Source organism: Ylistrum balloti, unplaced genomic scaffold (assembly GCF_031769215.1).
Source record: "Ylistrum balloti isolate Yb309-2 unplaced genomic scaffold, AGI_CSIRO_Ybal_v1 Utg370000, whole genome shotgun sequence".
In the NCBI taxonomy this organism is placed as follows: Eukaryota; Metazoa; Mollusca; class Bivalvia; order Pectinida; family Pectinidae; genus Ylistrum; species Ylistrum balloti.
Window position 1 is genome coordinate 1,068,781 of NW_026782078.1, and position 27,670 is coordinate 1,096,450.

A 27,670-nucleotide genomic window follows, 5' to 3' on the forward strand; every position below is an offset into this window, starting at 1 on the left:
GATCTCTTCACTCATAGTAACATACTTTCACATTGCAGTGTTATTTCTTTCAAAATAGATTATCCAAAAAAAAATCTTTTTATTTTTCCTATCTGGGCTCCAAAATACATCTTGTTCTGAAAAAAAAAGAATTTTTTAACATTTTGTCCTGTCTGACCCTTGAAATGCATCTTGCTCAGAAAACATTTTTTCTTATGATTTTGGTTATGTCTGACCCCCAAAATACAAGTGTTACTCAGAAAACATTTTCTTCATGCCATTTTGTTCTATGTGAACCATGAAGTACATCTTACTCAGAAAATACGGGTATTTTTAACTGTTTTGGTGATTTGAACCCCAGATTGCATCTTACTCGGAAAAAATCTTTTTCCCCAATAATTCTTGCTCAGAAACAATTTTCCTTAACCATTTTGTCCTATCTCATCCCCAAAAATCATCTGGCTGCTTATTGATGTATGATTTATGTGTGTTGATAGAAAAAGAAGAAACTAGATGGGGAGATAACACAGAACAGTCTACAAAAGCTAGTCCAGTCCCGGAATCAGTAGAAAAACAAGATCGGCAACAACAACAGCAACCACCAACTGTACATACGTCACCAGTGTCAAACAAAGTAGACAGGAGGAACTCTACTCCTAAAGGTAAATATAAGCTTACCTCAAATTACACAGGGAGGTTGTCCTTAAATGTCTGTAGCTGTTGATAGTATATTATACAATATGAAAGCAAAACCAGTCTGTGTCAAATAAAGCAGGCAGTAAGAACTTTTTTGAGGTAAAATAAAGATTGTAAAGGTTAAGAAAATGTTAAGAGGAAATTGAAAATTTGAAATTCAGACAGAAGTAATCAAGTTTAAACACAGCTGACAGAAGCCATCAAAGTTTAAATTGTTGTAGAAAGAAACCTTCAAAGTTAAATACAATGTAGACTGGAGCAGTCAAGTTTAATTACAAAGTTTACATAAGTGGTCAAGATTAATATGATTTAAACAGGAGAATGTAAGGTAAAATGTAACACAGACAGGAGCAGGCAAGGTTAAATGTGATGTACTCTAGAGTTAGATAGAATTTAGACAGGTCAGGAGCAGTCAAAGTTAGATATAGTGAGTCTGGAGCTGTCGGGGTTAAATACATTGTAGACAGGAGCACTCAGAAGTTAAATAAGATGTGGATAGAAGCAGATATTAGTTTCTCTTTATTAAATCACTGAGATATTTTCAAATATTTTACGAAATTTTGATATAAGGTACTCTAACTTTATGCTCCTTTGAAGTTAGCAAATATTATATTAAGATTTACTTTGTTTTCAGCACGGGTGGCTATAATTGAAGAATTGAAAGGTTTTAAGAAACAATTTAAGGTAAGTGCAAAGTTTAGAAAGAATTGATATGCAATGTCTGAATTAAATATTTACTTAAACTTAATGCAACATGCAGAAATCACCACTTACAAATTGTGTCCGGTTCAATTTTTATTTCTTTGGGAGTATGAACTCCATATCACAGATAGGCATTTGCCCTAAGGAATGTTTGTTGTAATAAATTTCCATATCTCAACAGTTTTTCTCAAAAGATTATATTTCCTTTTGCAGTTATTTTTTTGCTTATGATGGAAAATATATTACAAAATATTTTAATATCAGCAGTCAGTCAAGTAATGAAATTTAACATTACTTGGCATTTGAGCAAATAATTTGAAGTGAATTAAATCATCATAACAAAAGGAATGAAATCTGTTTTCATTGTAGTCCAGTTCTATCATATATTAATGATTGTAATACTTTCTGTCTACATAACAGTTAGAAGAACCAAAGGATAGGGAAGATGTGAAGGAAAATCAGGAAGAATTAACAGATGTGACTCCAGAAAAAAGTGAAGATACCACGTCACATGAACCTGAAAAAGCGGATGATAAAAAGAAAGAATCAAATGAAGTACCGTCAGAGTTAGTATTATACAGGAGCATTTATTTTAATTGGCCCCATTTTACTGTTGTTTAACAAATACTAAAATCACAGATTTTGAAATGTATACATCCAACAATTTGACCTATATAAAAGAAGCATTCGTGTTTAGGCTATGATGTCAATTTTGATCTCTGTATATACAGTGATACTACTTCAAACAAAAATCTCATTTGTATACATATTATACAAGATTCAAAGCTTAATCTAACCGTACATGTTTGAAGTTATAACTAGAATATATCAGTAGTATTGTAAAGTTTGTGCTTATTCAGAGGAAACTCAACATAACTCCAACTACAGCTTTTTTCTACATATATATCTGTACAATAATTATCCTTCTCTTTCTTTATAGTATTGTGAAAAAGTCAGAACTCAATCCATTAGCTCAAGTTTTCCAACCTGTAAGTATCAACATTAGCCCTGAGTATTTTTATCAAGTACAAATCTTTAATATTTTCTAAAGATAAGATACAGAAATTTTCAACACTTACACCTGATTATATATTTTGCTTAAATATTATGAATCTAGAAAATTCTGCTTATCCTAAAAAAGAATTGACCTGAAAACTTCACAAGCTTCTGAAATTATTTGTTAAATGTTATCAGCTTCCTGCATGTTGTCATCTTCCCCAATAAGCTTTCTTATTTCCAGCAAACAAACAAGTGCAATTGAAATGATTTTTTTACAGAAACAGATTCGACAACAAATCCCCACGCCACCACGGCCTCACACCCAAAGCCCCATGGCTATGCCAGCTGCCATACAGACTGCCCATACAGGAATGTTCCATCAGCAACAGCAGACTGCATTCATGTTGCCACCAGCAGTGGTCTCCATGCCAACACAGGCACCGACAACATCACCACAACTTCGGCCAGCAAAACGAGGTATGTCAGCTGCACAAAGTTTCCAAAGCATCTTGAAGTGTTCATATTGAAATAAGTTTATAAAATTATATTTCAACTGTTTTGGTTACTTTTTTTCCCCCTCCTCTATTTCTGCATGTGATATAATGACTTGTGATACTGAAAAATGTGTCTGTATCATAGCAAATGTTTGGTCATTTGTAATTTAAATATAAAAATGAAAAATGGAAGGCAACGCTATAAAATAAAGAACAAGCCCTTTCGGTTTTAGTGAGTGATATTGCAGAAAATATTATTGTTGCAGGACGAGACATTCAATCAGGTGAGATAACAGACACATGTGTTTTTGGCGTGATTGATATTGTATTATTGAGTGCCTAATATTCATTTCCTAATGTGTGGTTTGCAATTCTCAATACTAGAGCCGACATTGATTTCTGGGTTTCTTCACCAGACTTCACATAGATCTAGATCTTTCCCTATGATATTAACAGTAATTCACTTTTTCCATTGGAATCTGAAGAATTGAGGATAATGTTTTGGAACTAACTGATAAATACATCTTCTACCTTGCTTTAGTGCTAGCAGATCCTATGAAAGTATTTTCTAATTATGTCCCCTGCACTGTTGATCACACTTTGGTTACATATTGTATTATATCTTCCTAGGTTAAGGCAGGACTCATTATTGTGTTGGGTTCTCAAATAGATGTTAGATTTACATGGGAAACTTAAAACTTCAAATGGATCTTATGCAATTTGAAAACGATTTTTGGACCTAAATCTACAAGTTGAAATTTTGGGTGGATTATGTCTAGTTCCATTGAGATAGGAGAGGGAGCATATAACTTGCACACATTTTTTTTCTCATTTTTGATGTTTTTCTTGATTTACTTATCTTTTAATAATTACTGCCAGTTGATCATTATGTAGTTTTTTTCCATTCATTTGGCAATGGGCCTTTCTAAATCTTAAGGAGTAAACTACATATTTTGGGAATTTAGCCATTCTATGAAATAAATCCAATTGAGAATAGTGCTCATATTTGGCCCTACAGATCCCCCATGAATCTATTTCAAATAGGATGTATTGTTTGGTGATTGCAGTGGTCCTTTTGTTGTAAATATTTAAATTAGAAAGATGATTTATATAACTCAAACTTAAGTAACTAAGGATATTAGATCAAAATATTAAAAAAAGGTATGAAATTTTAATTTATTGTTTAAAAAATCTTTCATCCATTCTGTAACACTAAAAACATTTCAACTTTTAATCACATAAAAATATTATGTTTAGTAGTACTGATGCAGTTTAATGGAAACTTACTGTTATTGGCCATATGTCCCTGCCTCCTAAAGAGGAGTCTTCTTCTGCTTTTTGGTTTAGTGGGCATTGGAGAATCCAGCATTAACCTGCTCATCTGATGTAAATGTTTCTCTTTTTGTTATTGTCTCCCTGGATATCCTGATTGAATAGCCTGTTGTCAAGACGATGTGACAATATGTCACATGTCTTCATTATGATTTTGCACTATACTGTGGAAACCAACATGATTTGGTGTAAAGTTAGAAGATGCAGAACCAGAAAGTAAACCAAATGTTTAGAGACTGACATGTTATATTTGTTTTCCAGCTGTTGTATCAATCCAAGGTCACAGACCAGACATTTCCGCAGCCCAGGCAACAGGACAACCACTTCTGGCTGCCCACTCAGTCCCACCTCACCCACAGATTATCCTACAGATGCCTCCAAACGTGTTGTCTCAACATGCTGGCTTCCCACTTAGTCAGGTCAGTGTTCACACTTTATCAGGTCAGTCAGGTAATCTTCACATACATTGTAAAAGTGCTTTATTTTCACATACATTGTAAAAGTGCTTTATTTGTATACACCTGTCAAAAATTGCTTCAATTTATAATTGGGTTATATAGTTCTGTCTTCTCTCTTGACATTTTAACACTTTGCTAATTTCATATTCTGATGTTTCTTTGGTATATGGGACAGATATATAGTGTTCTGCTCCACAGTCTCTTCTTGCTTCCTTTTGTTAATTTTCTCTGTGTTCCTCACAGATGATGCAAATGCCGTCTACGACATCAGCAGCACCTCCTCGTATGGTGACACCCACGTCACTACCCATGGTGCCTACCTCCCACCCGGGGGCCATCGACCACAACAATGTGTCACATTCAGGGGGTGGAGGGGGGCACATATTTAGTAAGGCTCACTCAGGGCAGAGTGGAGGCCATCTATATGGTAAGTCAAACTCAGGTGTCATCTTGTACTGTAAAAGTGGATGCATTTCTGAAGGTCAGAAATTTTGGTTGATTCAAAATTCTCTTTCGTTTAAGTTTCACAAATTTTTGGATGATTGCAAAAGATCATTATTGAATGTTATTAAAGGTCCAAAATTTTCCAGAAGATTCAAAATTGGATTTCATGGAGGTTTTGGATATTTGGATGAATATATTAATTCCTGAAATGTTACCATTTGGATATTATTGACCATTATAATTAACTAAAGGGCCAAATGAACTTAAAAGATATGTCATAGACAGAACCTATTGCTATTTAACTTATTCCCTTATTCTTTAAACCATTCTTTGGTATAAGATTTCTTTCAAATAAAATGAAATAACTTCAGATCAGTCTTTGTGTAACAGGGTCATTATTTATATCAATACCTGGGACCTCTGGTTTACTAGTCTGATGCTCAACAGAGTTAGTTAAAGAGAATTCTCCCTAGCTAGGTGGTATATTGTGACTGGTATTTTACAAGAGTTCTTGTGTAGAAAGTTCATAGATCTCTTCAGCTATTGTTGATACCAGATGAGTGATATAGGTCCATTGGACCCTTTCTTCTTACATTTGGTTTAAAATGATCGCCAAAACTCCAATACTACAAAAGCAGGCAACCATCAGTGTGGTAGACAGTGTTTTGATATATTGTTTGATAAATAGAAGAAGGCACATTGTGTTGAGAAATAACTCGAAATAGCAACACCTGGTCTTTACACATTTTAGCTGAATAGCAGTAGGAGTAATAACAGTTAAATGAATATAAATAGATGATAGATTCATACTTAAACAGCAGAAGTCTTTCTTGTCTCATTTTGTTTATGATTTTTCACTCTCTTAATATTGTTGGTAGTATTTGTTGTTGACATGAGGTGTCCTTATAATGTTAGTATACTGTTTTATTTTTCTATCCCACCTACAGGGCCAGTACCAGCACACATTCATCAGTTTTCACACACACAACATCCACAGCCTGCACACATGGGGCCACAGCAGAACCAGCCTGGTGGTCAAATGAACCCTCAGTCCAACACCCATCATCCTGCACCCAGCCCTGTCCAACAACAAGGTCCCACAGGCCAGTCACATAACCAAGGACATCCGCCCTCTTCGGGCACCCCTCAACCTCACCCAAACTATCCACAGATGGGAATCCAGCACCCTCCATTGCAGGCTAGCCCACATAATCCCACCTCTCCCCAGACCATGCACACAGTGCCCCATGGGCCATACCACTACACACCTACAGCTAATGCACATGCTCAGCAGAACAACCAGCCATATGGACTAAACCAGGGTCATAGCTCTGGTAATTCCTCTCACAACATGCCTGGTCAGCCGACTCACATGCCTGGTCAGGCCCAGATTGTAATGATGCCAAACCCACAGGTACAACAAAACTCCCAGCAGCCACAGCAACAGCCACATGGCCCCCAGTTCCAGCAGCATGCAGTACCACATCACATGGCAGGTCAGTTGTCACCCAGCTCACCATTTTTCAGACCACAACTGTGATCAACGGATTTTGGCAAAACCTTCACATTTTTTGTTTTTTTTAACTGAATACCTTTTCAATTCATGTCAGGTCCTTCATCAGTATAAAAAGTAATTTCTATTTCAAAGTGATGTACCAGTTATTTATTGTCCCAAAGCATTCTACGTCTTTAAAATGTACCAATATTTTTAATGACAACATCAATTGAGGCAAAGCAGAAACAAGTCAGATCAATTTGTGCACCAGGTATTGTAAGCTTTATTCAACTATTATCATAGCTACTTAGATACAGAGACCTCAGATACAAAGAGAATTTGAAATGACAGTTACCATATTGATATTTGTTGTATACAGGACAAGCAGGACATATAAATTACCAGACTGCAGCGATGCCAGCCATGCAGGCCAATAATCATACAAACTTGCATCAACAGATACCGCCCTTTGTCCCTCAAGGTAAGTTTTCAATGCATAAATTGTGATAGGCAGATTTAAGGAATACCAGTTTCTAAATGCTTGATCAGATTTATGTAGTGAAATCATACAGCTCTTAGAATTAACATAAGATTGATTGAAATCTGAAGTATATTCAGTTCCTAATGATACATCAGAAGTTGCATGTCATATTCATGAAGTAAAAATTCAAGATATGTTAAACAATTCATGTAGAGGGAGAGATTTTTTTCTGAAGGATGTTTATATTTGAGATTTGAATGCTGCTAGAGTAGCAGAGAAAAGTTTTTTGTAACATTTTGAGCAGTAGGATTAACAGTACACTGGAGGACCTCTATGAGTTTTGACGCCAGGCCTGTTAATATGCGCTCTTTTTGAAATAAATTGTAGTACCGGTACACCTGGCGAGAAAGGCATGGATTTACAAAACCGGTAAATTGTTACTGCATCATCATTTATCATGAAATGTATGGAAACCTGTATTACAGTAAAACACTTCCATACTTTTCATTGTTGAACCTGTTTGGACACGCTGCTCCCCCCTCAGAATGTTCTTTACTAATACTAGGCTATTTTGTACGTGGTGTGTGTTATGGCTGAGTGATGCCATCTTAGCAAAAACACTTTGGTTTTATTTGGTACTGTCATGTGTTACAGATAATGTTTTAGAACAGTTTAGAGTGAGAAATCTGTAATCGGTATAGCATTGCTTTTTGCCTGATCTTCATTATTTTTATGTTATTTTTATATTGGATAAAATAAATACAAGTTTGAATATTTGGAATAGATTTTTTTCCACACGGTATTTTTGTATAAGGTATTCTTGATCATCACTTTGTTAATTGGGGAAGACATATTTTTCTGAAGTAGTTTTTTAGCCTATTTGGGTGATCTTATTGCCTAGTGTATGTTGCCCCATCATCAGTGATAAACTGATAGAGGTCCTTGAGTGAAACTTTGAACCAGCATGCTCCCCACAAATGATAGTCGCCCGACTCGTAACCTTATCACCAAGTTCTGAAGTTACTGCATGCTTGTTGAAACCGACTTGCACAACCAGGTCAAGTGGTTGCATGGAATTAGGTTGATTTACTCCTGTTTTTTTTTATATATAATTATGACTGTTATAGTTTATATATATTTTTTGTATACATTTGTATTTTGTTATTTGCATTTAACTAAAAATCTTTTATTTTATTTTCAAACATATTTTTACAATATATGATTAGCAAATGGTAAAAGAAATACAATCATTTTTGTCCACCAGAACAGATGAAATTCTGGTAGGAAAAATATATACAAAACTACAGGTTCAAAAACGGCAATAATTCCTCCTGTACTCAATGCAGTGTAAAAATGTATACTGTAAAGGTAGGCCATATTATTGCGAGCTTGTATACATATCTGTAATACACTGATGTACCCCAACTGTAAAAGAAGTATTCATGCAAGACAATTTTATTTTGCATGGCAGATGAGTACATGCTTTATTGGTGCATGTTGTAGGCTACAACATCATAAATGTTGGTCTGGCTAGGATATCAGACAACTACATTTTGAAAAATTGAAATTTCTGTTGTTATTATTATGATGCCTGCTTGACTACAAGACTTGAGATTAAAGATGTTCTAGAACCTGCTTAAAGAAACTTTGCTAATGTTTCATTGCTTTATATTTCTTGACCAATCAAATTACTGCTACACAGTATGTCAACAATGTCATGCATTATCTATTTTTACTTTATATTCTGATGACAATTTTGTTCACTTTGCAGCTTCTGTTAAAATCAATTACTCCACAGAAATACTCTGATCTCTTTAGTAGGTTTGGTTACTGGTCGAAAATTGTCAAACTGAAAAATATTTGGCAGATATGAATCTTTTCAGTTTCTGAGAATTTAACAGACATGCACATGCATGGATCCTGCATTTCCCCCTTGCATGTTCAGTTATATAGGTATTTTATTATTTTTCACAATGTATCTTACCATTGCATGATTGCTCGTCTGATAAACATGGATAACATGGAGACCTATTAATATGTTAGTTATGTGTATAGTTTATATCTACTGTAACATCATCTTTCTGCAGGGGCTCAAATTTAATGCTAGAAATATTTCTTGCACACTTGATTTCATGGGTAGAATGTACAAGCAACATCTAATTACAGTTAAAATTCAGTATATTATATCAAATGTATAGAAATTCATGGATATGAATTCTTTGTGTGTAGGAATATCCATGAAAGAAACAAATAGTAACTCCTGAAAATTTCTGATTTTACAGTAGCTATTGTCCCACTGGACATTGATATAAATATTTATCACAAAACATTTAGAAATTCTGAAATATGACTAATATAAAAAAATCATTATTTGGAGATAGGTGAGATCAGAAGTGTGTTTCTGTGGAGTTCAAACTTTTTATCCTGCCCGTTTTACTTGGGGCTCACCAAGGCATTGACTATTTGTTGCCAGTGTGAGCCCTGTATTGTTTCTTGCCTGTATCTATGCCTGCTTCCTTTGTTTTGCAGTTCATTCACAGGGAGGCCCCTCAGGTCCTGTACAGTCCTATCCACAAAACCATTAAAACAGGACCATTTAATAGTGTGTTAATTTGTGTGTAAGTACCCAGTAACAGCATGGTCTGGCTTGTGCTTGATGTTGTTGATCGGATGTGTTTCTTAAATACTATCTCTGATGTCTAATATGATATAGTGGAATACACTAACACTCAATACAGCTCACATCAGTGTCTTAGAACATAATACGCCATCCTTGATAGTAAATTTTGTAGCTAAGTGCACCTATTTTGTATAACAGACATTTTGTATGTAGTTTTATAATAAAATGTGTATTGTGAAAGTATACATGGAACCAACTTTGTTCTATAATATACAACATTGTAAATTGGTACATGTATATCAAAGTTAACTTAAAACAAACTTGGTGTTCCTAATTTTAGACAGTTGTATGACCTAGTTTACCTTAAACAAACGTTGTGACCCTAGTTTTAGGTAAATTATATGACCTAGTTTGTCTGAAATAATTTATATCCCTTGCCCTAGGATAAATTATATGACCAAGCTACCTAGTAACAATTTGTGTCTCTAGTACATGTGTATAGTGTTAATTTAGTAATTTCAGTAAAATATCCTTCTGTAATTAGAAAAATAAATAAGTAAATAACTGAGATTTTGGAATAACTTTGTTGGTACTATTTAAGTGTGGTAAGAGTTTGTGACTATAAAGAAGATGTTAATGAGTAATAGGACATTTTAGTGAAATAATTGTTTAATCAAGTAACCAGGTTTTAGATAAAGCCCATTAACACATTTTTGTTGAAAACCATCTATATCTTGAATTAAACTAATTTTAATGTTATACCTTCTGTATTTACTACCGATGAAGGGAAGGTGTGAACGTTTCAAGTACTGTAGTACTGAACAAAGTATTGATAGTATTGTACTGAAGTACTTCACCAATCGAATTCCTTAAATTTATGCAACAAGCTCTCTGATTGGCAGAGCCAAGTCTAGATCGATTGTGGGTGGAGCCAGGTGAAAAAATACTGTGCAGACATCGGCATTTTACAAACACTCGACTGTCGCGAGAGGTTAATTGGAAGAGTCCAAGTCACAGGTGGCTTCAGATCAGACCTAATTGGGTTGTCCCATTTTTTTCGTTCTACACCCAATGATACCTTGCTTTTCCATCGATGGTACAACGAGAAAACGAAAGTTACTCTGTACTCTGTGGCTCAAAATATTTCGGTTTAAGCCCAAGCTCTATTATATGTAACAAAGAATTACGAATTACCTGGGACCTCCTGATATATACCGATAATTCATACTGCATTAAAAAATAAAGGAATTCTGTGGTCCCATATATTTTTTATTTTATTTTTTATCTTTCCATCGAAAATTATACATATCCGCAACATGTGAAAAAACTTTGAAGTTGCTTGGGCGGAATATCTAGAGCATTTACTACTGCAAGTTCCAGAAATTCTGACACAAGTCGGGTATTTGCCCGAAGCCTCTGTCTCATGACATTGAATACATATTCAGTTACGTTGTATTCCGGGGAATAAGGCGGCTGAAAAACCAGGGACACGCCATATTCTTTCATCATATTTCTTAAAATGCGCTCTCCCTGTCTATGGTGATGGAATCCACAATTATCCATCACAACCACATCGCCTTGTACAAAAACAGGATTCCCCATATCGTTCGTATCGGACATAATTTCGTCGAAGAAAATTTTGCGTACTGTTGCTGTCGTCGGACATTTTTCCAGCGATTACTTAGTAATTGTTATGTAACTGATAGTGTACAATAACTCTGCCTACCGGAACAAATTGGGTGTCAGATCAACTATTCAGGTTGTCTAAACTCCGCCCCTGACCAATCACAGAGGTCGTTGTATACTTGACTCGATTATTTGAATACTTCAATACAATAGTATCAATACTTTGTTCAATACTATAGTAAGTGTGTCGTTCACACCTTCCCTTCATCGGTAGTAATAGCATTCAGAATTAATTAACATCTGTTGGTTTCATAGTTTTTAATAATATTTTCCTTTTCTTTTATTTTGTTCTTTTCTGAATTAATTGGAGGGAAAACTTTGTTAAATAGAGAGATGATCACTTCATCTTTTCAATACTCACAAATCTCATTACTAAGGATGAGAATTTTTTTTTACTCTGAAACGGGAAAGACTTTGACAGGGAAAACATTAACGAGGTACATTTCAAAATAGTTGCTTTAATGGAAATGATTTTATTTCAAACTGAAAATCTGTGATTGAGAACAAGATATTGTTAAACATAATGCAGTATGTAAAGTCAAGAACACATTTCATAGGTCTTATTTCAATTGATTGATTTTTTTTTTTTTTTTTTCCCATTATTATTTTTTTGATATGATGGGTTAATACATGCACCTTAATTTTTTTGTAGAATAAAAATCTGCACTGTGTGTAAATTTATTACTTAATTAAGAATGTATTAATAAAATGCATGTCTTGTAGATAGTGGTTCACAGTTTCATTGTTCTAGCCATAATTATAAGGTTTTTTGTTTGTCAGAGAATCCATCAATTTCATAAATATCTCCTGTTCAAGGATCTAGGGTCAAACTTGGGGGGTCAAAACAAAAATGTGAAGAATACACAGAGCAATTCTGATTCTTGTGCAGGAAAAAGTATCAATTGAATTGTGAATTCACTCATAGTTTGGAGGGACCAAGAATTGTGATGTTAAATGCGTTTATACCTAAAGATAACAGTTTTATAAATTCACACAAATTGGATATTTGTGAAATAGAGAATTAAAGAATAAGTGATATATATGCAAAAAATAAGTTTTAGATTCTGGAAAATTTGTACTGGTTTCACTACCTCCTTTTTTAAATAGTAAATTATCTATATGAATTGTCATGATATACACCATGTTGACCAAATGGTTGGAGGATGACATAGCCTATATCAACAAATTTTTTAAAAAGTTTCTACAAATACAACATTGATACATGTATTTTGAAATGGAGAATTTTTTAAGGATTGCAAGGATTGTCTTTTTATCTCTCAGAAATGTTTCAGTTAGAACCTAAAACACAACCTTCTCCAACTGATCAATTTCTGCAAGTCTGTGTAATTAATAAGGAAAGTGATTAACTTAAGTTTATACAGTGCAACTTCTCCAAACCGCTCCTTCTCAAAACTGATCACCTCTTGAAACTGTATGGAATGATGTCTTCTTCATTTTAGTAATAAAAACCTTCCCTTAACAGATCCCTCTCAATTGCAAACACTGAACCGATTTTGTGTCTGAAATGATTGAAATATACTGAAAATCACTTCTAGATATCAACCTTACCTACACAATCAAGACCAAAATTCCAATGAGCAAGAAATGATTTCAGATAAAGTGAAAATAAGAACTGATGTGACATTAGAAAGCCTCAGTTTTGCATCTAAATCGTGAATAATTGAATAATTTTTATTTCATCACATGCTTATGAAGATAATACTGATAAAAAATACCCCACAAATTCATTAAATATATATTGATTGGTAACACTTACAGACAAGCCGACTATCCTAGGTCCGGCCATACAGCTGATGTAATGTTACTTCCGAGATTGTCGGGCAATGCACCAATTTCTTTTGGATTAAAGTCACATATTTTATACGAGGATCAATGTTTTTTACCTGACCGAAATATTTTTACTCAGTACAGCTTTTTATCTGTATTCAGTTGGACATATGCGGTGTAAATGCTGAACGCAAACAGAATGGTATCGTAATAAACAGAACAGTATTGGTTCAGTTATATCCGAGTTCGGACCAGTCAACTTGCTTCACTTCTACAAACCTAACCCTTCATGAACCTGCCAAATATTTATGTCCCACGCTTGGTTGGTTTGGGGAAGTTCCACTGTATATTTTTTTTTTGATGAATTCTGATGATGAATGCTTTTACATGATACAGGTACTAAAATGATTAATCTTGATTATGTGTTACAGGTGTGCCGACATTGACTCGGCTGTAATGTGATACAGGGTCTCTGGGGACGAACTGACCACATTGTGAAGCCAGTAGCGTACACAGATAGATATAAAGCCATGTGCAAAATGGCTGTACAGCTCCGATCATTGTGAAGGAGCATAAAGATAACAATGATTGCCGGGCCAAGGCTGACAGAGCCAGATCATGGTTAAACTGCCCATCGTGGCACACAGCTGGCTAGCTGTGGGAAATTCAAAGGAAAAGGATGGAGTTAACGACAAACCTGTAGACAACAAAAACTGCCTATTGCAGAAAGTGAATTTTAACAGGAGTCAGAGACAACTTTTTGTAGGCAATAAAAAAAAAAAAAAGACTTTAAAAAACTAAAAGAAAAAACTTACAAAAAAAACGACCAAAAAAAAAAAAAAAAGATGAAAAAAAAAAATAATAAAAAAAGAAACCTATCTTTCCTGTGTTGATTTTTCTGTGAATTTTAGGAAATAAGTATATCAGAATGATCCAACACTTGGAACTTTTGACAGTCCTGTTCAGTCTAAGGTTAAAAATAGATTAATTTTAATCTACCTAAAACTGCAACAGTCCTGTTCAGTCTAAGGTTAAAAATAGATGGATTTTAATCTACCTAAAACTGCAACAGTCCTGTTCAGTCTAAGGTTAAAAATAGATGAATTTTAATCTACTTAAAACTGCAACAGTCCTGTTCAGTCTAAGGTTAAAAATAGATTGATTTTAATCTACCTAAACTGCAACAGTCCTGTTCAGTCTAGATTGAATGTAGCAGTCACGCAATGCTGTTCAGGGTAGCCCAGTTGCTTCCTCGAAATCAAACATAGAAATTCCAGAATTCCAGGCAAAGATGTATATCAGACCCTTATGTAAGGATGGTGGTTATTGTGTATGAAATTCCTCATTTTGCTGAACATAATTTCCAAAAAAAGGTCGCATAAGGTTCATGTAGTAGGTCAATCTCCATCTTTTGTAAAGTTAGTTGTCTGAAAGCTGTAAGAAAAGTGGACGTATTTATCATGGTAGCCATAAAATGGACTGTTTCCTTTATATATTTTGTTTCGAAGTTAACTGTTTTCAGACCACCATCTGCAGGGTTTTTGAAACTACTCCTGGTCTTCGGTCTGCAGTCCAACATTTCTTGCTATCACCCCTCTTTATTAACAATTACACATTACACAACTCGCCAAACCATATCAATATTTATTTCCTCTCAAATCGTAATACTACAATATGATTCATATAAAAATATTGTTTAAAAAAAAGACATAAAAATAAACAGTATAAGTCAAATCTTGCAATTGAAACATTTTGTTGTAGAAACTGAACAACCGGAAGTATGAAAATAAGGTTAAATGAAAACCAGTAAAAGTAAACCTCAGTACTTCTGAAAGATTTTTATTGTTAGATAAATCACTAGAGGTACATTTTTTTTTACAAACAACAGTGTCCATGATGAATGGAAGCACCAAGATGGTTCCTTTATGAAAGGTTGGCAAATAACGGGAATTGTTTCTGCACCATATTTTTGTTTCTATTCACTGATGGTTCCAACTTCTAAACAAAACTTAATTGAACTTCAGGTTACATATATATTTGCCTACTGAATTCAGCCATTACTACATTGTACTTGTGTACTAATCTTTTATCTCCCAGAGCATACCTACCTCTCACTCTTGTTTTCATAAAACGAAAATTTGTGATGCTTATAAAATTGTAACCTACAACACTTTATCTATAGCCTTTAAGATAAATCACAGTAAAAACAGCTGGTCACACAATTCCCATTTTCGTGTAAATAGTTGTTCTGCTGTAGACTACAAAGATTAACATGGTACTTTTAAATCTGTTTCCCAACTAACTTACACTTGTCTAAATTTCACATTTATCCTAAATGGGAGATTATAACGAATATCTTTCAATATTAAAATCAATACTTTTCATTTACTTAGATGAAGGATCAGTGTTCAAAATTAAGAATATATCACAGCTCTTCCTCTTGATTTGACCACAATGATTAAAGGTCCACAATTTGCTCTGAAATCTTGGATGGAAAGAACATCCACAATGCAATACTGCATACATCAGTATCAGTACTTCGTTCTGTAATTATTGTCAAAACATAAAATAGGATGTGCAAAATTACAATCATGTCAGTGACTTCAAAACAACCTGATATCATTAGGGTATAATTGCATATAAGGTGTACAATACTTATTTCTAAAATATGTAAAATTTTAATTGAAACTAGACTTGAGGATATGAATACAAGGTGAATTAAAAATTGCACCATTAGAGAAAATTTTAATAAAACTTGATCAACCTCCTGCTGGCACATTACTTTAAGGAAAACTTTCTGCTAAAATGCAGATGAACTTGTTGAATATGGCAGTCTGAAGGCAGACATATGATGCAGTAGTTACAAAAACATTAACATTTGGATGAACCAAGCCATCACATTTCATATCCAGCACAAGTTAACCTAGTACATTGTACATACAAATGACTATCTTGTATCTGCAAGAGGCTTTGAAGGACTGATCACATTTCCCATACTGCAATGGGATGAATTATTGGACCCACTGGAAATAGCACATTAACCAATTTCCAACCTAATCTAGTAACAAAAGTTTTGTATAGTTCAGCCATGGGGTTCCCATTTATACCTAGCATGTCAGAATGAGACAAAGTGTACTGCCTGGCAGTAGTCCAAGGGAGACAATCATGTAACACCCAGCAAGTAGACGTATGTGTACAATCTATTGACTGTTACGGTTTGGAGTCCAACATGTTCCACTTACTGTGGAGGTCATGGGTAGAAAATCATGTACCACCAAGAGACTGTCAAAGAGGAGATTATCATGTACGATTGGGCAATGGTCAACAAGAGACAACCATGTACCAAACCATGCCATGGTCAAGGGAAGATGTACCATGTATGATTAAAGGGGAGACAATCATGATGTGATTGTGATGTGGCAGGGAAGGTTATCATGTACCACCACTGTACAGACTGTAAGAGGAAACTCCCATGAACTACCTATCAGTTAGCAAAGGGTGACAATCATGTACCAGACACACAATTACCTAGTATCAACAAGGGATTATGTATCACCCAGCTATTGGCAAGGACAGACTATGTGCCACCTTGCATCAGTAATATCATTTATCGCTCCATTTTCGGCAAGGGGAGACAATTCTTACACCAGCCTAGAGGCATAAGGAGACAATGGCGCAAAAACTAAGGAAAAACGATCATGTATCACCTAGTGATAGGCGAGGGGACGTGATAAAGTACCACTTAGGTCTGGGGCAAGGGGGGAACTATCAAAGCATCAAGTGATGAGCTAGGGGAGACAATCATTCAACACTCAGCACTGGGAAAGAAAGAACTATTTCAACACCCATCAATGGACAAGGTCAGGTGCATAGTAACTATTGCCTGAAAGTAAGAATATAATAACGTCTAGATAATAACAAGGGGAAACTATTCTGTAACATCACTAATTTAATTCCTTGAGGTAATCATTATACTAAGAACTTTCCACATGTAAGTTCCTTGGATCTACTCCATTCTTTAAGATTTTCAGAGAGAAGTCCACAGTCTCGTAGCCCTGCGTAAGACGACTAAGGGACACCACATCAACATTTTCATCCAGATAAGAGAGAAGTGTTGTCTCCGTTATCCCGCCGCTAGCCTCCACAATCAGTTTGGGGAACTTTTCTTTCAACTCTTTAGCTGCAGCGGGTATTGCCTTGAAGGAAGATATGAAAATATAAACACAATTGATATCATTACTCTGTACAGAATATGGTTAAGTGTACAGACTTTGAACATAAATACTTATGGTACATCAAGATATTAGTACATATCTAAAAATGAAAGAGAGCTGTACCTCAGGAGAGAAATTATCCAGCATGACAACATCACATCCTGCCGCTGCAGCTTCCATCCCGTCCTTGACCGAACGACATTCCACCTCCACCTTGGTGGAGAATCCCCCGACAACATGTGCATCATTCACAGCCTGTAATACACAAAATCCAGTTGGCATATGATCTTTAGTATTGACCCCTGCAACTGATAAGCAAATCAACAGAAGTGATGCCTAGGTCTGGTGCAACTCCAGAAAGCTATTCAGCTCTTAAAATAGACAATATGGGGATTTGGCTATTAACAAAAAAATGTAGATTACCATGACTAATATCCCAGGTAACTGGATTACCCTGACTAATATCCCAGGTAACTGGATTACCATGACTTATATCCCAGGTAACTGGATTACCATGACTAATATCCCAGGTAACTGGATTACCATGACTAATATCCCAGGTAACTGGATTACTGGATTACAGCTAACTGGATTACCATGACTTATATCCCAGGTAACTGGATTACCATGACTAATATCCCAGGTAACTGGATTACCATGACTAATATCCCAGGTAACTGGATTACCATGACTAATATCCCAGGTAACTGGATTACCATGACTAATATCCCAGGTAACTGGATTACCATGACTAATATCCCAGGTAACTGGATTACCATGACTAATATCCCAGCTAACTGGATTACCATGACTAATAGCTAACTGGATTACCATGACTAATATCCCAGGTAACTGGATTACCATGACTAATATCCCAGGTAACTGGATTACCATGACTAATATCCCAGCTAACTGGATTACCATGACTAATATCCCAGGTAACTGGATTACCATGACTAATATCCCAGGTAACTGGATTACCATGACTAATATCCCAGGTAACTGGATTACCCTGACTAATATCCCAGCTAACTGGATTACCATGACTAGTATCTCAGCTAACTGGATTACCATGACTAATATCCCAGGTAACTGGATTACCATGACTAATATCCCAGGTAACTAATATCCCAGCAAACTGGATTACCCTGACTAATATCCCAGCAAACTGGATTACCATGACTTAATATCCCAGGTCACTGGATTACCATGACTAATATCCCAGGTAACTTGATTACCATGACTAATATCCGAGCTAACTGGATTACCCTGACTAATATCCCAGGTAACTGGATTACCATGACTAATATCCCAGGTCACTGGATTACCATGACTAATATCCCAGGTCACTGGATTACCATGACTAATATCCCAGGTCACTGGATTACCATGACTAATATCCCAGGTCACTGGATTACCATGACTAATATCCCAGGTAACTGGATTACCATGACTAATATCCCAGTTTACTGGATTACCCTGACTAATATCCCAGCTAACTGGATTACCCTGACTAATATCCCAGGTAACTGGATTACCATGACTAACATCCCAGCTAACTGGATTACCATGACTAATATCCCAGCTAACTGGATTACCCTGACTAATATCCCAGCTAACTGGATTACCCTGACTAATATCCCAGCTAACTGGATTACCCTGACTGATATTCCAGGTAACTGGATTACCCTGACTAATATCCCAGCAAACTGGATTACCCTGACTAATATCCCAGCAAACTGGATTACCATGACTTAATATCCCAGCTAACTACAGTGACCATGACTTTTACCCTGGCTATTAACAAAAAAAAATGTACTGTGACTAATATCCCAGCTAACTGGATTATCGTGATTAATATCCCAGCTAACTAGAGTTACCATAACTAATTATCCCTGGCTAAATATTACCCCTTACTAATTTACCTTCAGTATAGCCAACTAATTAACTCTGGTTAAATAATACAAAAAAAATACATACTAACAAATACATTCAACAATGTGATTTTTTTTAATTCATAATAAAAGTGAACTTGAACTTAGAATTAGTATATAAAAAGCAATATCCCAAGCAAGCACATTTGATAAGAAAGTTAAGTTATCATACAGATACTGATTTTAACTTATAGTTGCAGTGACCTTTGACCCTGAATGGAATCTACCTATAACAAGCACTTCTGGTTAAGAAGCATCACATCAAGTTATTCCACTAAATGGATTTCCATTCTAGCAGCAATAGAACCTTTGATTTCTGGGACTGAGAAGTAATCCATAGCAAGCGCTTTCAGTAAGAAAGCATTGTATTAGGTTTGAGTTTGATTGGCCCAAGGGAACCCAAGTTATATCACAAAAACCCAAATTTCTACTTTGAATAACTGTAATCTGGACCATTGACCCTGGGACCTGAAAAGCAATTCAAAGCAGTCATTTTCGTAAGGAAGCATTATATGAGGTGTGAGTTTGATTGGCCAAAGCAAACTTGAGTTATCGCAGGAAAACTTATTTTTTCTATTTATAGTAACAGTGACCTTTACCTTTGACCTTCAAAACTGTAAAGCCATCCCAAGCAAGCACTTTCAGTAAGGAAATACTATATGAAGTTTGGGTTTGATTGGCCAAAGCAAACTCTAGATTTCAAATGGAAACGGATTTTCTACTATATCTATAGCAACAGTGACTTTGCCCTTTAACCTTAAGAGATGAAAAGCTACAAGCTCCATGCAAGCACATCCTTCAAGGAGGCTTGGCATAAATTATGAGTACCATTGGCCCAACAAAATTTGAGATACTGTACAGAAACCATAAAAACCATGGATGGACAAGCAGATTACTATTATGCACCTGCATCTCGATGCGGGGCCCTAAGCAGTATCACCAACATATTATCCCTCACTACATAATACCCTTTCTAATTGACCTGTAGTAGAGCTAACAAATTAACCCTTGCTATATAATATATCTGGTTAATTTACCTACAGTAAAGCAAACAACATGCAACTAACCATAACTAAATAATAACTCTAGCCAATTAACCTATAATACAGGTAATATGGGTTTCTAAAACTTACTAACTTTACACTTGAGCTAACTGATCATCCCCACCACCCCACTCCTGTCAAACTTGTACCTCTCATCTATATACTATTTCAAATGGAATTATTAGACTGAATCAGGCTTTTGAGTATGCTCTACCTTTGTAATGTTTCCTGCAGTCCAAATATGGTTGTCTTTTAGCATTATCATAGAGGATAAGTCATATCGATGTGTAGACACTCCCCCGACTAAAAGAGAATATTTTTCCACTAATCGAAAGCCTGGTGTAGTTTTGCGTGTTCCTGCAATTTCACCGCACCAACCCGCAGTTTCTGCAATTTTGCGCATTCTTCTTGCAGCACTGGCAATGCCACTTGCTCTGGACAAGCAGTTGAGAGCCACTCTTTCCCCAAGCAGGAGTTGTCTCACCTTGCCTGTCACAGTGGCCACTCTGCTAATCGGCTCTATATAGTCACCCTCTTGGATGCACCATGCCACCGTGCAATCAAGCTCCTTAAATACAGCCTCAAAAAATGGCTTACCGGCAAGGACTCCGGAACTTTTCACCAACAACACTGCTGTCTCCTCCTTTTCACCTACCACAAACCCACCATAGTCAAAATTTGGAGCGTCTTCTTTTAGCCATTCTCTGACCATGTGCTGCAAGGTTACCGGGTGGATAATGTGGGCCAAGTTAGGTCTGTAGATTCCATTTAAAACGGAATCTGCATCTGACATGTTATCTAGCCTATACAAAACTCCGAATCAGCTGTTAAAGTCAGAGACTTTGTTATTCGTGGACAGGTGTAGCACCGACAAAATTGTTTACCTAACTTGTTCGGGGCCTTCGGAATGTTTCCCGACTTTTCACGTTGTTGTGCGATGAATGCATTTTGCAGATTTGGAAAAATATGCGAAATGAGTTTGAAACAAAATAATGCACTGATCTCTTTTATACTCAAATGTTACAGAATTGATTCATTACACGATATTTAGAATGTGCTCGTTGAGTAATATGAACTGTATTTATTTTATCTAACATATCAAAAAGTATTATATTTCACATAGATGAACATTTAATTTCAGAAACACATTCAAAAGATTAAGTGATTTGTAAGTAAACACAGAATTATTAATACTTGAAATACTACATAAAAATAAAATGACATTGGACCGATCATAATAAAACCAATAAAAATAATATACCAATACTCTTTTGAGAGGCCCCCTCAACTGTAACCGGAAGCTGCTAGAGGTTATTTCCTGAATAGTCACCATTTTGGATGGTGTGCTGCTGGTCGATGGAAACAGGAAGAAGGTAAGCCTTGGTGTGGACATTTAATCGTGGGATGGAGATTTGTTGACAACGACTTGTTTCGATTCCTTATGCTTCGTGGATACATTTTGGATTTTGTTAGCCAGGAAGCATCGTTCGCTATTGGAAACGAAAGTAGGTTTGAGAAGGCGGGGTCCTCCTGGACTCGATCCCTTCCGTAGCGGTCACTGTAAAATAGTATATTGTGTCTGATAGTATCTTTTCCGGGCGGCATTAATCTTTGTATTGCCATATGTCATTAATGTGGCAATACACATACATAAGATAAAACGTTGATGTACTTAATCTTCACAGCTGACAAGTGTTACAGTGCTTGTAATTTGAAACTGAACAATAGATAGAAATAGCCTCTTAACGTTTTTAACGTAAACATATAAAAAATGTTTAGTTTTATGAAAAAAGATAAAGAGCACAAAGAGAAAAAGGAGAAAGATGACAGGAAAAAGGAAAAGAAAGATAAAAAGGATAAGGAGAAGAAAGCTAAAGAACGAGAACCGATGACACAAGATGACTTAAAAAGACTTGATGAGGTCAAGAAAGGTGTTTTCCGGAGATTTAGTGACAGAGATCGTACAAAGAAATCTGGTAGTGTAAAAGGGGCCACATCATCAGATGGAGTACCCAGGGATAGCAGTGACAGCAGTCTCAGCTCAGGGCGGCCGAGTCCAGTACGAGAGATACCTCCCACAGATAGAAAATTTGATATCCGTGACTTGAATAAACCAGAGCGAGTACCAAGTAGAGGTTCAGCGGATAAACCAAAACCCTCTCCAAAACCAAGAAGTATCTTAAAGCCCAAACATTCTGGGCCTGTAGCAGAAGATATTGATAGCTCGATCATATTAAAAGAAAATACAAGATTGAATCAGCTGACAGCACATATCATAAACAATGGTGAAGAACAGACCTATGAAAACGTACCTGTTCAGGAACCTCCTAAAGAGCCAGAAAAGTCTTACAAATCAAAGTTAAGGCTGCCTTCAATAGTTCCTCCCCAACCCCCACGGATCCGAGAGTTAATTCTCAAGCGACAACCTGCTGGTGATTTTGGATTCACTCTTAGAAAAGCTGTGCTAGTAGATAAAGGAGGGGGAGACAATCAGGAGACCCGTCACACTGTTATTTTTGCAGAGCCAGGAAGCGGTGTGCGAAACTTACAAACGGGCCTTATCCCTGGAGACAAACTCATTGAGGTCAACGGTACTAACGTAGAAACCACTAGTCGTGAAGAAATTGTAGAGTTAATCAAAGCATCGGGTCAGTCTCTATCAGTGAAAGTGCAGCCAATCCAGGAACTGATCGAGCTTAGTGTCCGTCCAGCTCCAGATGGCGGAACAATTGAGGTTCAGGATGACGTGATCAAAGGAGGTACTCTCAAGAGAAGTGGCAGCTTTAGACACAAGAAAGGGGTGAGTACATTGAATAGGTGAGACACAAATGAAGTCATATGCTCATATTATGTTGTTGTCACAGGACTTGTTTTCTGTCCAGCTCCATTTTATGATGTATATGTTATGTAAATTTTGATGCTCCTGTTTTACATTACAGAGTAATATCACTGTAACAATATATGTTATGGTCTTTTGTGATCAATATGTTAAATTCAGGTATGGATGTTGAGATACCTCAGTGACTGAATGTGATATTGTATTGATGTTCATCAAGTATAGTCTAGATGTATCAATATAGACACAGTCAGGATATATCTATATATATATAGACAAGGGCAGTACATATCAATATAGACAGTCAGGATGTATCTATATAGACACTGTCAGGACATATCTATATATATATAGACAAGGGCAGTACATATCAATATAGACAGTCAGGATGTATCTATATAGACATTGTCAGGACATATCAATATAGACATGATCAGGAAATATCAATATAGACACTGTCAGGACATATCAATATAGACACTGTCAGATAGACAATGTCAGTATAGACACTGTCAGATAGACAATGTCAGTATAGACACTGTCAGATAGACAATGTCAGTATAGACACTATCAGATAGACACTGTCAGTATAGACACCATCAGATAGACACTGTCAGTATAGACACCATCAGATAGACACTGTCAGTATAGACACCGTCAGATAGACAATGTCAGTATAGACACCGTCAGATAGACAATGTCAGTATAGACACTGTCAGATAGACAATGTCAGTATAGACACTGTCAGATAGACACTGTCAGTATAGACACAGTCAGATAGACAATGTCAGTATAGACACCGTCAGATAGACAATGTCAGTATAGACACCGTCAGATAGACAATGTCAGTATAGACACCGTCAGATAGATACTGTCAGTATAGACAATGTCAGATAGACAATGTCAGTATAGACACCGTCAGATAGACAATGTCAGTATAGACACCGTCAGATAGACAATGTCAGTATAGACACCGTCTGTAAACAGACTGTAAATCCTTGATTGACAGTGGTAGTACAGTTGAGCTTGATCTTGTTTCTTTATTTAGCACTTTGTCATGATTTTTGTATACTTGTAGTGATAGGAAATAACAACTGTTATCATACATAAAAATTAATCATACCAAAACAGGAAGTACAGCAATGAATGAGAAGGAAGATATCTGATAATTTTATAAGTTAAGTTAAGTTAAGTTTATTTCTGGTACAGGCTCGATTTTTCGACCCTCTACACCAGACTCCAACCATAATACATATATATACATGTATACACAAATATATACATTTGAATACAATGTTCATAAATATGTGTTTCCACATCTCATCAATAAATTTTATCAGATTTCTTTTGATCAAACTGTACGGTAATAGAAAAGGAAACAGGTCCTGTAGTCTCACAGATATTTCCAACCCAGCTGAATTATTTGAAGTGAATAAGATTGAGATGTATATTCATTTTGTGTACTGGTAGTGACTACGTCAGAATCAGTGGGAAACCTAACATCAAATGTTGATACATTACTGTGACCTCAAATTATTTTACTTGGGTTAGAGTTGGTGCAATAAATTAAACTTAAAATTAATGAAGCCTGTGTTAAAAGATTTGTTATACTGTTATCATAACTTGAAGTAAGGTTAAATGTTTGGATGAAGTAGGTATCATATACACTAATGATGTCTTTATATGTTACATCAATCATGTTCAAAGTAGAACAGTACACATGCACCATACTTGATATGAATTTACAACATAAAGTGATCTTTGTTATCATTGATTTGCAGAGATATTTCGAATGTGTGTAGAGAGTGCTGTGTCTGTAATAATTATGAGACTGGTATTGAGTACTTGGCGTATCAGTGGTGTGCCGAATCAAAACTAATTCTCAACTTCTATAGGTTTCTTTGGGTTGTTATATAAATAAAACTTAATTGACTTCAATTTTATATTTCAACCTCAGACTTTATATAAGGGTATAATTATCTGATCGTTTTGGGATGGGATGGGATGATTCAAGAACTTCTAACTGTTGAAAGTTTATTTCAGTGCCACCAGGAAGAGGTCTTTTTCCCCTGTTTTTGGTAAATTTTTGGGTAGTAAAAGGCTTTGTTTTTGCTTTGGTGGTAAATTGACAAATATGGAATCAAACTGGAGATTTGTGGAATTATGCATAAACAGATTCTAGTACAATATAGAATGAGGTAGATTAAGTTTTATTTCCAACCTTGGATAGAAATTCTTGTTTATAATACAGAGCCATAGTTTAAATGAGTTTTGTAATGTTTACCTTTCAAGGATCAGTGTTACTGATAATATGTTACCATTGTAATATGAGTCACCTAATTGAAATCTGTCAATTTCAAGGTATTTCTCGAAACTATTTAAGTCCTATTGTAATCCAGATAAGACGGTTCATTGCCGAGATGATCTATGTTATATTAGGTAGATATCTGTCCCTACCCAGATTAGAGTACAGTACACATGTTTATTGTTTAAACATAGCTGTCCCTATCTAGCGTGGCCCACATATTTTGGTGATAGTAATTTCACACCTTCACTATTTCAGCCCTTGGGAACTATTTCCACACAGGGCCTCTGATTAGCCATATACCATCACTATTGAATGAAACGACTAGACTAGCTGACAGAGATAGATAATGATGGTTGTACATTTGTAGACCTGGAGGGCTGACATCTATAAAGTGGTCAAGGGCTTGTGTCTTTATATAATTACTAACACCCAGCTGACTAGACTGGTGGTTGATGGACCATATCAATGATACCCATTCTACTCTAACCTCAGGCAGTTTGAACAGAATGTATAACTAAACCCTTTGATATCATGTACTTTAGTGTGGAGTTCCTGTGGTCTAGAGTTTTCTAGTGTGAACCTTATGTCTGTAACCTTGTTTACTTTCACATTGTCAATTGTCTTTTAGGTTTGACTCTTGTCCTTGTGCAGAATCTGTCAGATTGTCCCTACATTGTCAATTGTCTTTTAGGTTTGACTCTTGTCCTTGTGCAGAATCTGTCAGCTTGTCCCTCCATTGTCAATTGTCTTTTAGATTGGATTCTAGCTCCTATCCAGAATCTGTCAGCTTGTCCCTCCATTGTCAATTGTCTTTTAGATTGGATTCTAGCTCCTATCCAGAATCTGTCAGCTTGTCCCTCCATTGTCAATTGTCTTTTAGATTGGATTCTAGCTCCTATCCAGAATCTGTCAGCTTGTCCCTCCATTGTCAATTGTCTTTTAGATTGGATTCTAGTACCTATCCAGAATCTGTCAGCTTGTCCCTCCATTGTCAATTGTCTTTTAGATTGGATTCTAGTACCTATCCAGAACCTGTCAGCTTGTCCCTACATGGTCAGTTTTTTTTACATTGGGCTCTAATTCTTGTTCAGAATCTGTCTGTTTGTTCACTTTATTACCAAATCTCTGGTAATCTAGTTTCTGCATAGGTATTAATTTTCAAAGGGAGGTAACTAATTAATAACTCGGGGTTGAGTGACTGTTGTCACTTGCTGTATAGAAATTACTTATTATACAGTTAGTAGGAAAGTTTTTACTTTTCAAAGGGAGACAAATTATCAGACAGGATGCTGTTAAAAAAGTATTTATCATTTTGATTATGAAGAGGAGTTAAGTAATGAGATGGCACAGTTCTATTCTCTTGTGATAAATGTCGGAGGAGATATAGGGATGTCTTGTACATAGGTGACATTTTTATATCAAACTTTATACACACTTATGGATGACGGTAATATCTGGGACAGATTTATGTATCAAGGTTTTAGGGCCAAGGTCACTGTTAATATTTTAAGAAAAATGTGTTACAGCAACATCATTCTTGAGATTTTATCAAACTTTACCTTAATATGAAGGACATTCTGAACAAATTTGTGTTAAAAGTGTGTAAGGTCAATTTTACGATAGTAAAGAAATCCTTGTCTGCAATCTAGGTGCTTTCTTTCGTGAGGGATTTTGATCAAATTTCTGACAACTGTCTGTTTCTTTATTGCACTAAGTCAGAATAGAACCTATGACACAGTGTTTGTATTCTATTATGGAGATTTTAGTAACAATGCACTCTCTAACCTTCCAAACATGTAATGTTGTAGCTGGAGGGGGTTGTGTTTAACATAAGTAAAGCTTGAGTTGTCTGCTCCACAATTATTGTGTATAATCACACACCGCCCCCATACTTACCACAAAATTACACAAATTTAATGAGCATTTTAAACCAAGTGTACTGTAACCTTGACTGCACCATCTGGATAATTTGTAGAAAGTCAGGGGGATCTTTGATGATCTATTTATAGAATTTTAAGTGTCAAGACCAGATGGATCTAAATGTAGATCTCAACATGTCAGCAACTGACAGGGAAAATCTCCAGTAAATACCCTTGCTTTTGTTTAAAATTTTACCAAAAAATTAAAAAAAAAAAAAATAGAAAAGTATATTAGATGTAAA

The 27,670-nt window shown here is 35.7% G+C and overlaps 3 protein-coding genes across 6 annotated transcripts in view; 2 read left to right on the top strand and 1 right to left on the bottom strand.

The window, feature by feature from the left end:
• Positions 1 to 14,006, top strand: part of LOC132548039 (ataxin-2-like protein) — a 37,252-nt gene extending 23,246 nt beyond the window's left edge. For 2 of the 4 annotated variants that reach the window (XM_060211859.1, XM_060211861.1), the window contains 11 exons: positions 477 to 641; positions 1,310 to 1,359; positions 1,798 to 1,943; positions 2,318 to 2,366; positions 2,655 to 2,853; positions 4,464 to 4,621; positions 4,904 to 5,087; positions 6,052 to 6,600; positions 6,979 to 7,080; positions 7,468 to 7,509; positions 13,606 to 14,006. In XM_060211859.1, the coding sequence (XP_060067842.1) occupies positions 477 to 641; positions 1,310 to 1,359; positions 1,798 to 1,943; positions 2,318 to 2,366; positions 2,655 to 2,853; positions 4,464 to 4,621; positions 4,904 to 5,087; positions 6,052 to 6,600; positions 6,979 to 7,080; positions 7,468 to 7,509; positions 13,606 to 13,631 (1,670 nt within the window). In that variant the 3' untranslated portion in view covers positions 13,632 to 14,006. Of the gene's footprint in view, positions 1 to 476; positions 642 to 1,309; positions 1,360 to 1,797; positions 1,944 to 2,317; positions 2,367 to 2,654; positions 2,854 to 4,463; positions 4,622 to 4,903; positions 5,088 to 6,051; positions 6,601 to 6,978; positions 7,081 to 7,467; positions 7,510 to 9,609; positions 9,699 to 13,605 lie in introns of all 4 variants that reach the window. The other 2 variants (XM_060211862.1, XM_060211860.1) reach the window with 2 other exon arrangements.
• Positions 14,007 to 14,827: 821 nt separating this feature from the next.
• Positions 14,828 to 21,254, bottom strand: LOC132548042 (nicotinate-nucleotide pyrophosphorylase [carboxylating]-like). Its single transcript, XM_060211864.1, has 3 exons — positions 20,580 to 21,254; positions 17,512 to 17,643; positions 14,828 to 17,370 (listed from the first exon to the last, which is right to left on the bottom strand). Exons 1-3 carry the CDS (start codon positions 21,156 to 21,158, stop codon positions 17,149 to 17,151), a joined length of 933 nt encoding a protein of 310 aa, XP_060067847.1. The 5' UTR covers positions 21,159 to 21,254; the 3' UTR covers positions 14,828 to 17,148.
• An 882-nt stretch (positions 21,255 to 22,136) lies between these two features.
• LOC132548080 (unconventional myosin-XVIIIa-like) overlaps positions 22,137 to 27,670 on the top strand; it is a 69,076-nt gene continuing 63,542 nt past the window's right edge. Inside the window, exon 1 of the mRNA XM_060211904.1 lies at positions 22,137 to 23,165. Within this exon, the coding sequence (XP_060067887.1) occupies positions 22,137 to 23,165 (1,029 nt within the window). The remainder of the gene's footprint in view (positions 23,166 to 27,670) is intronic.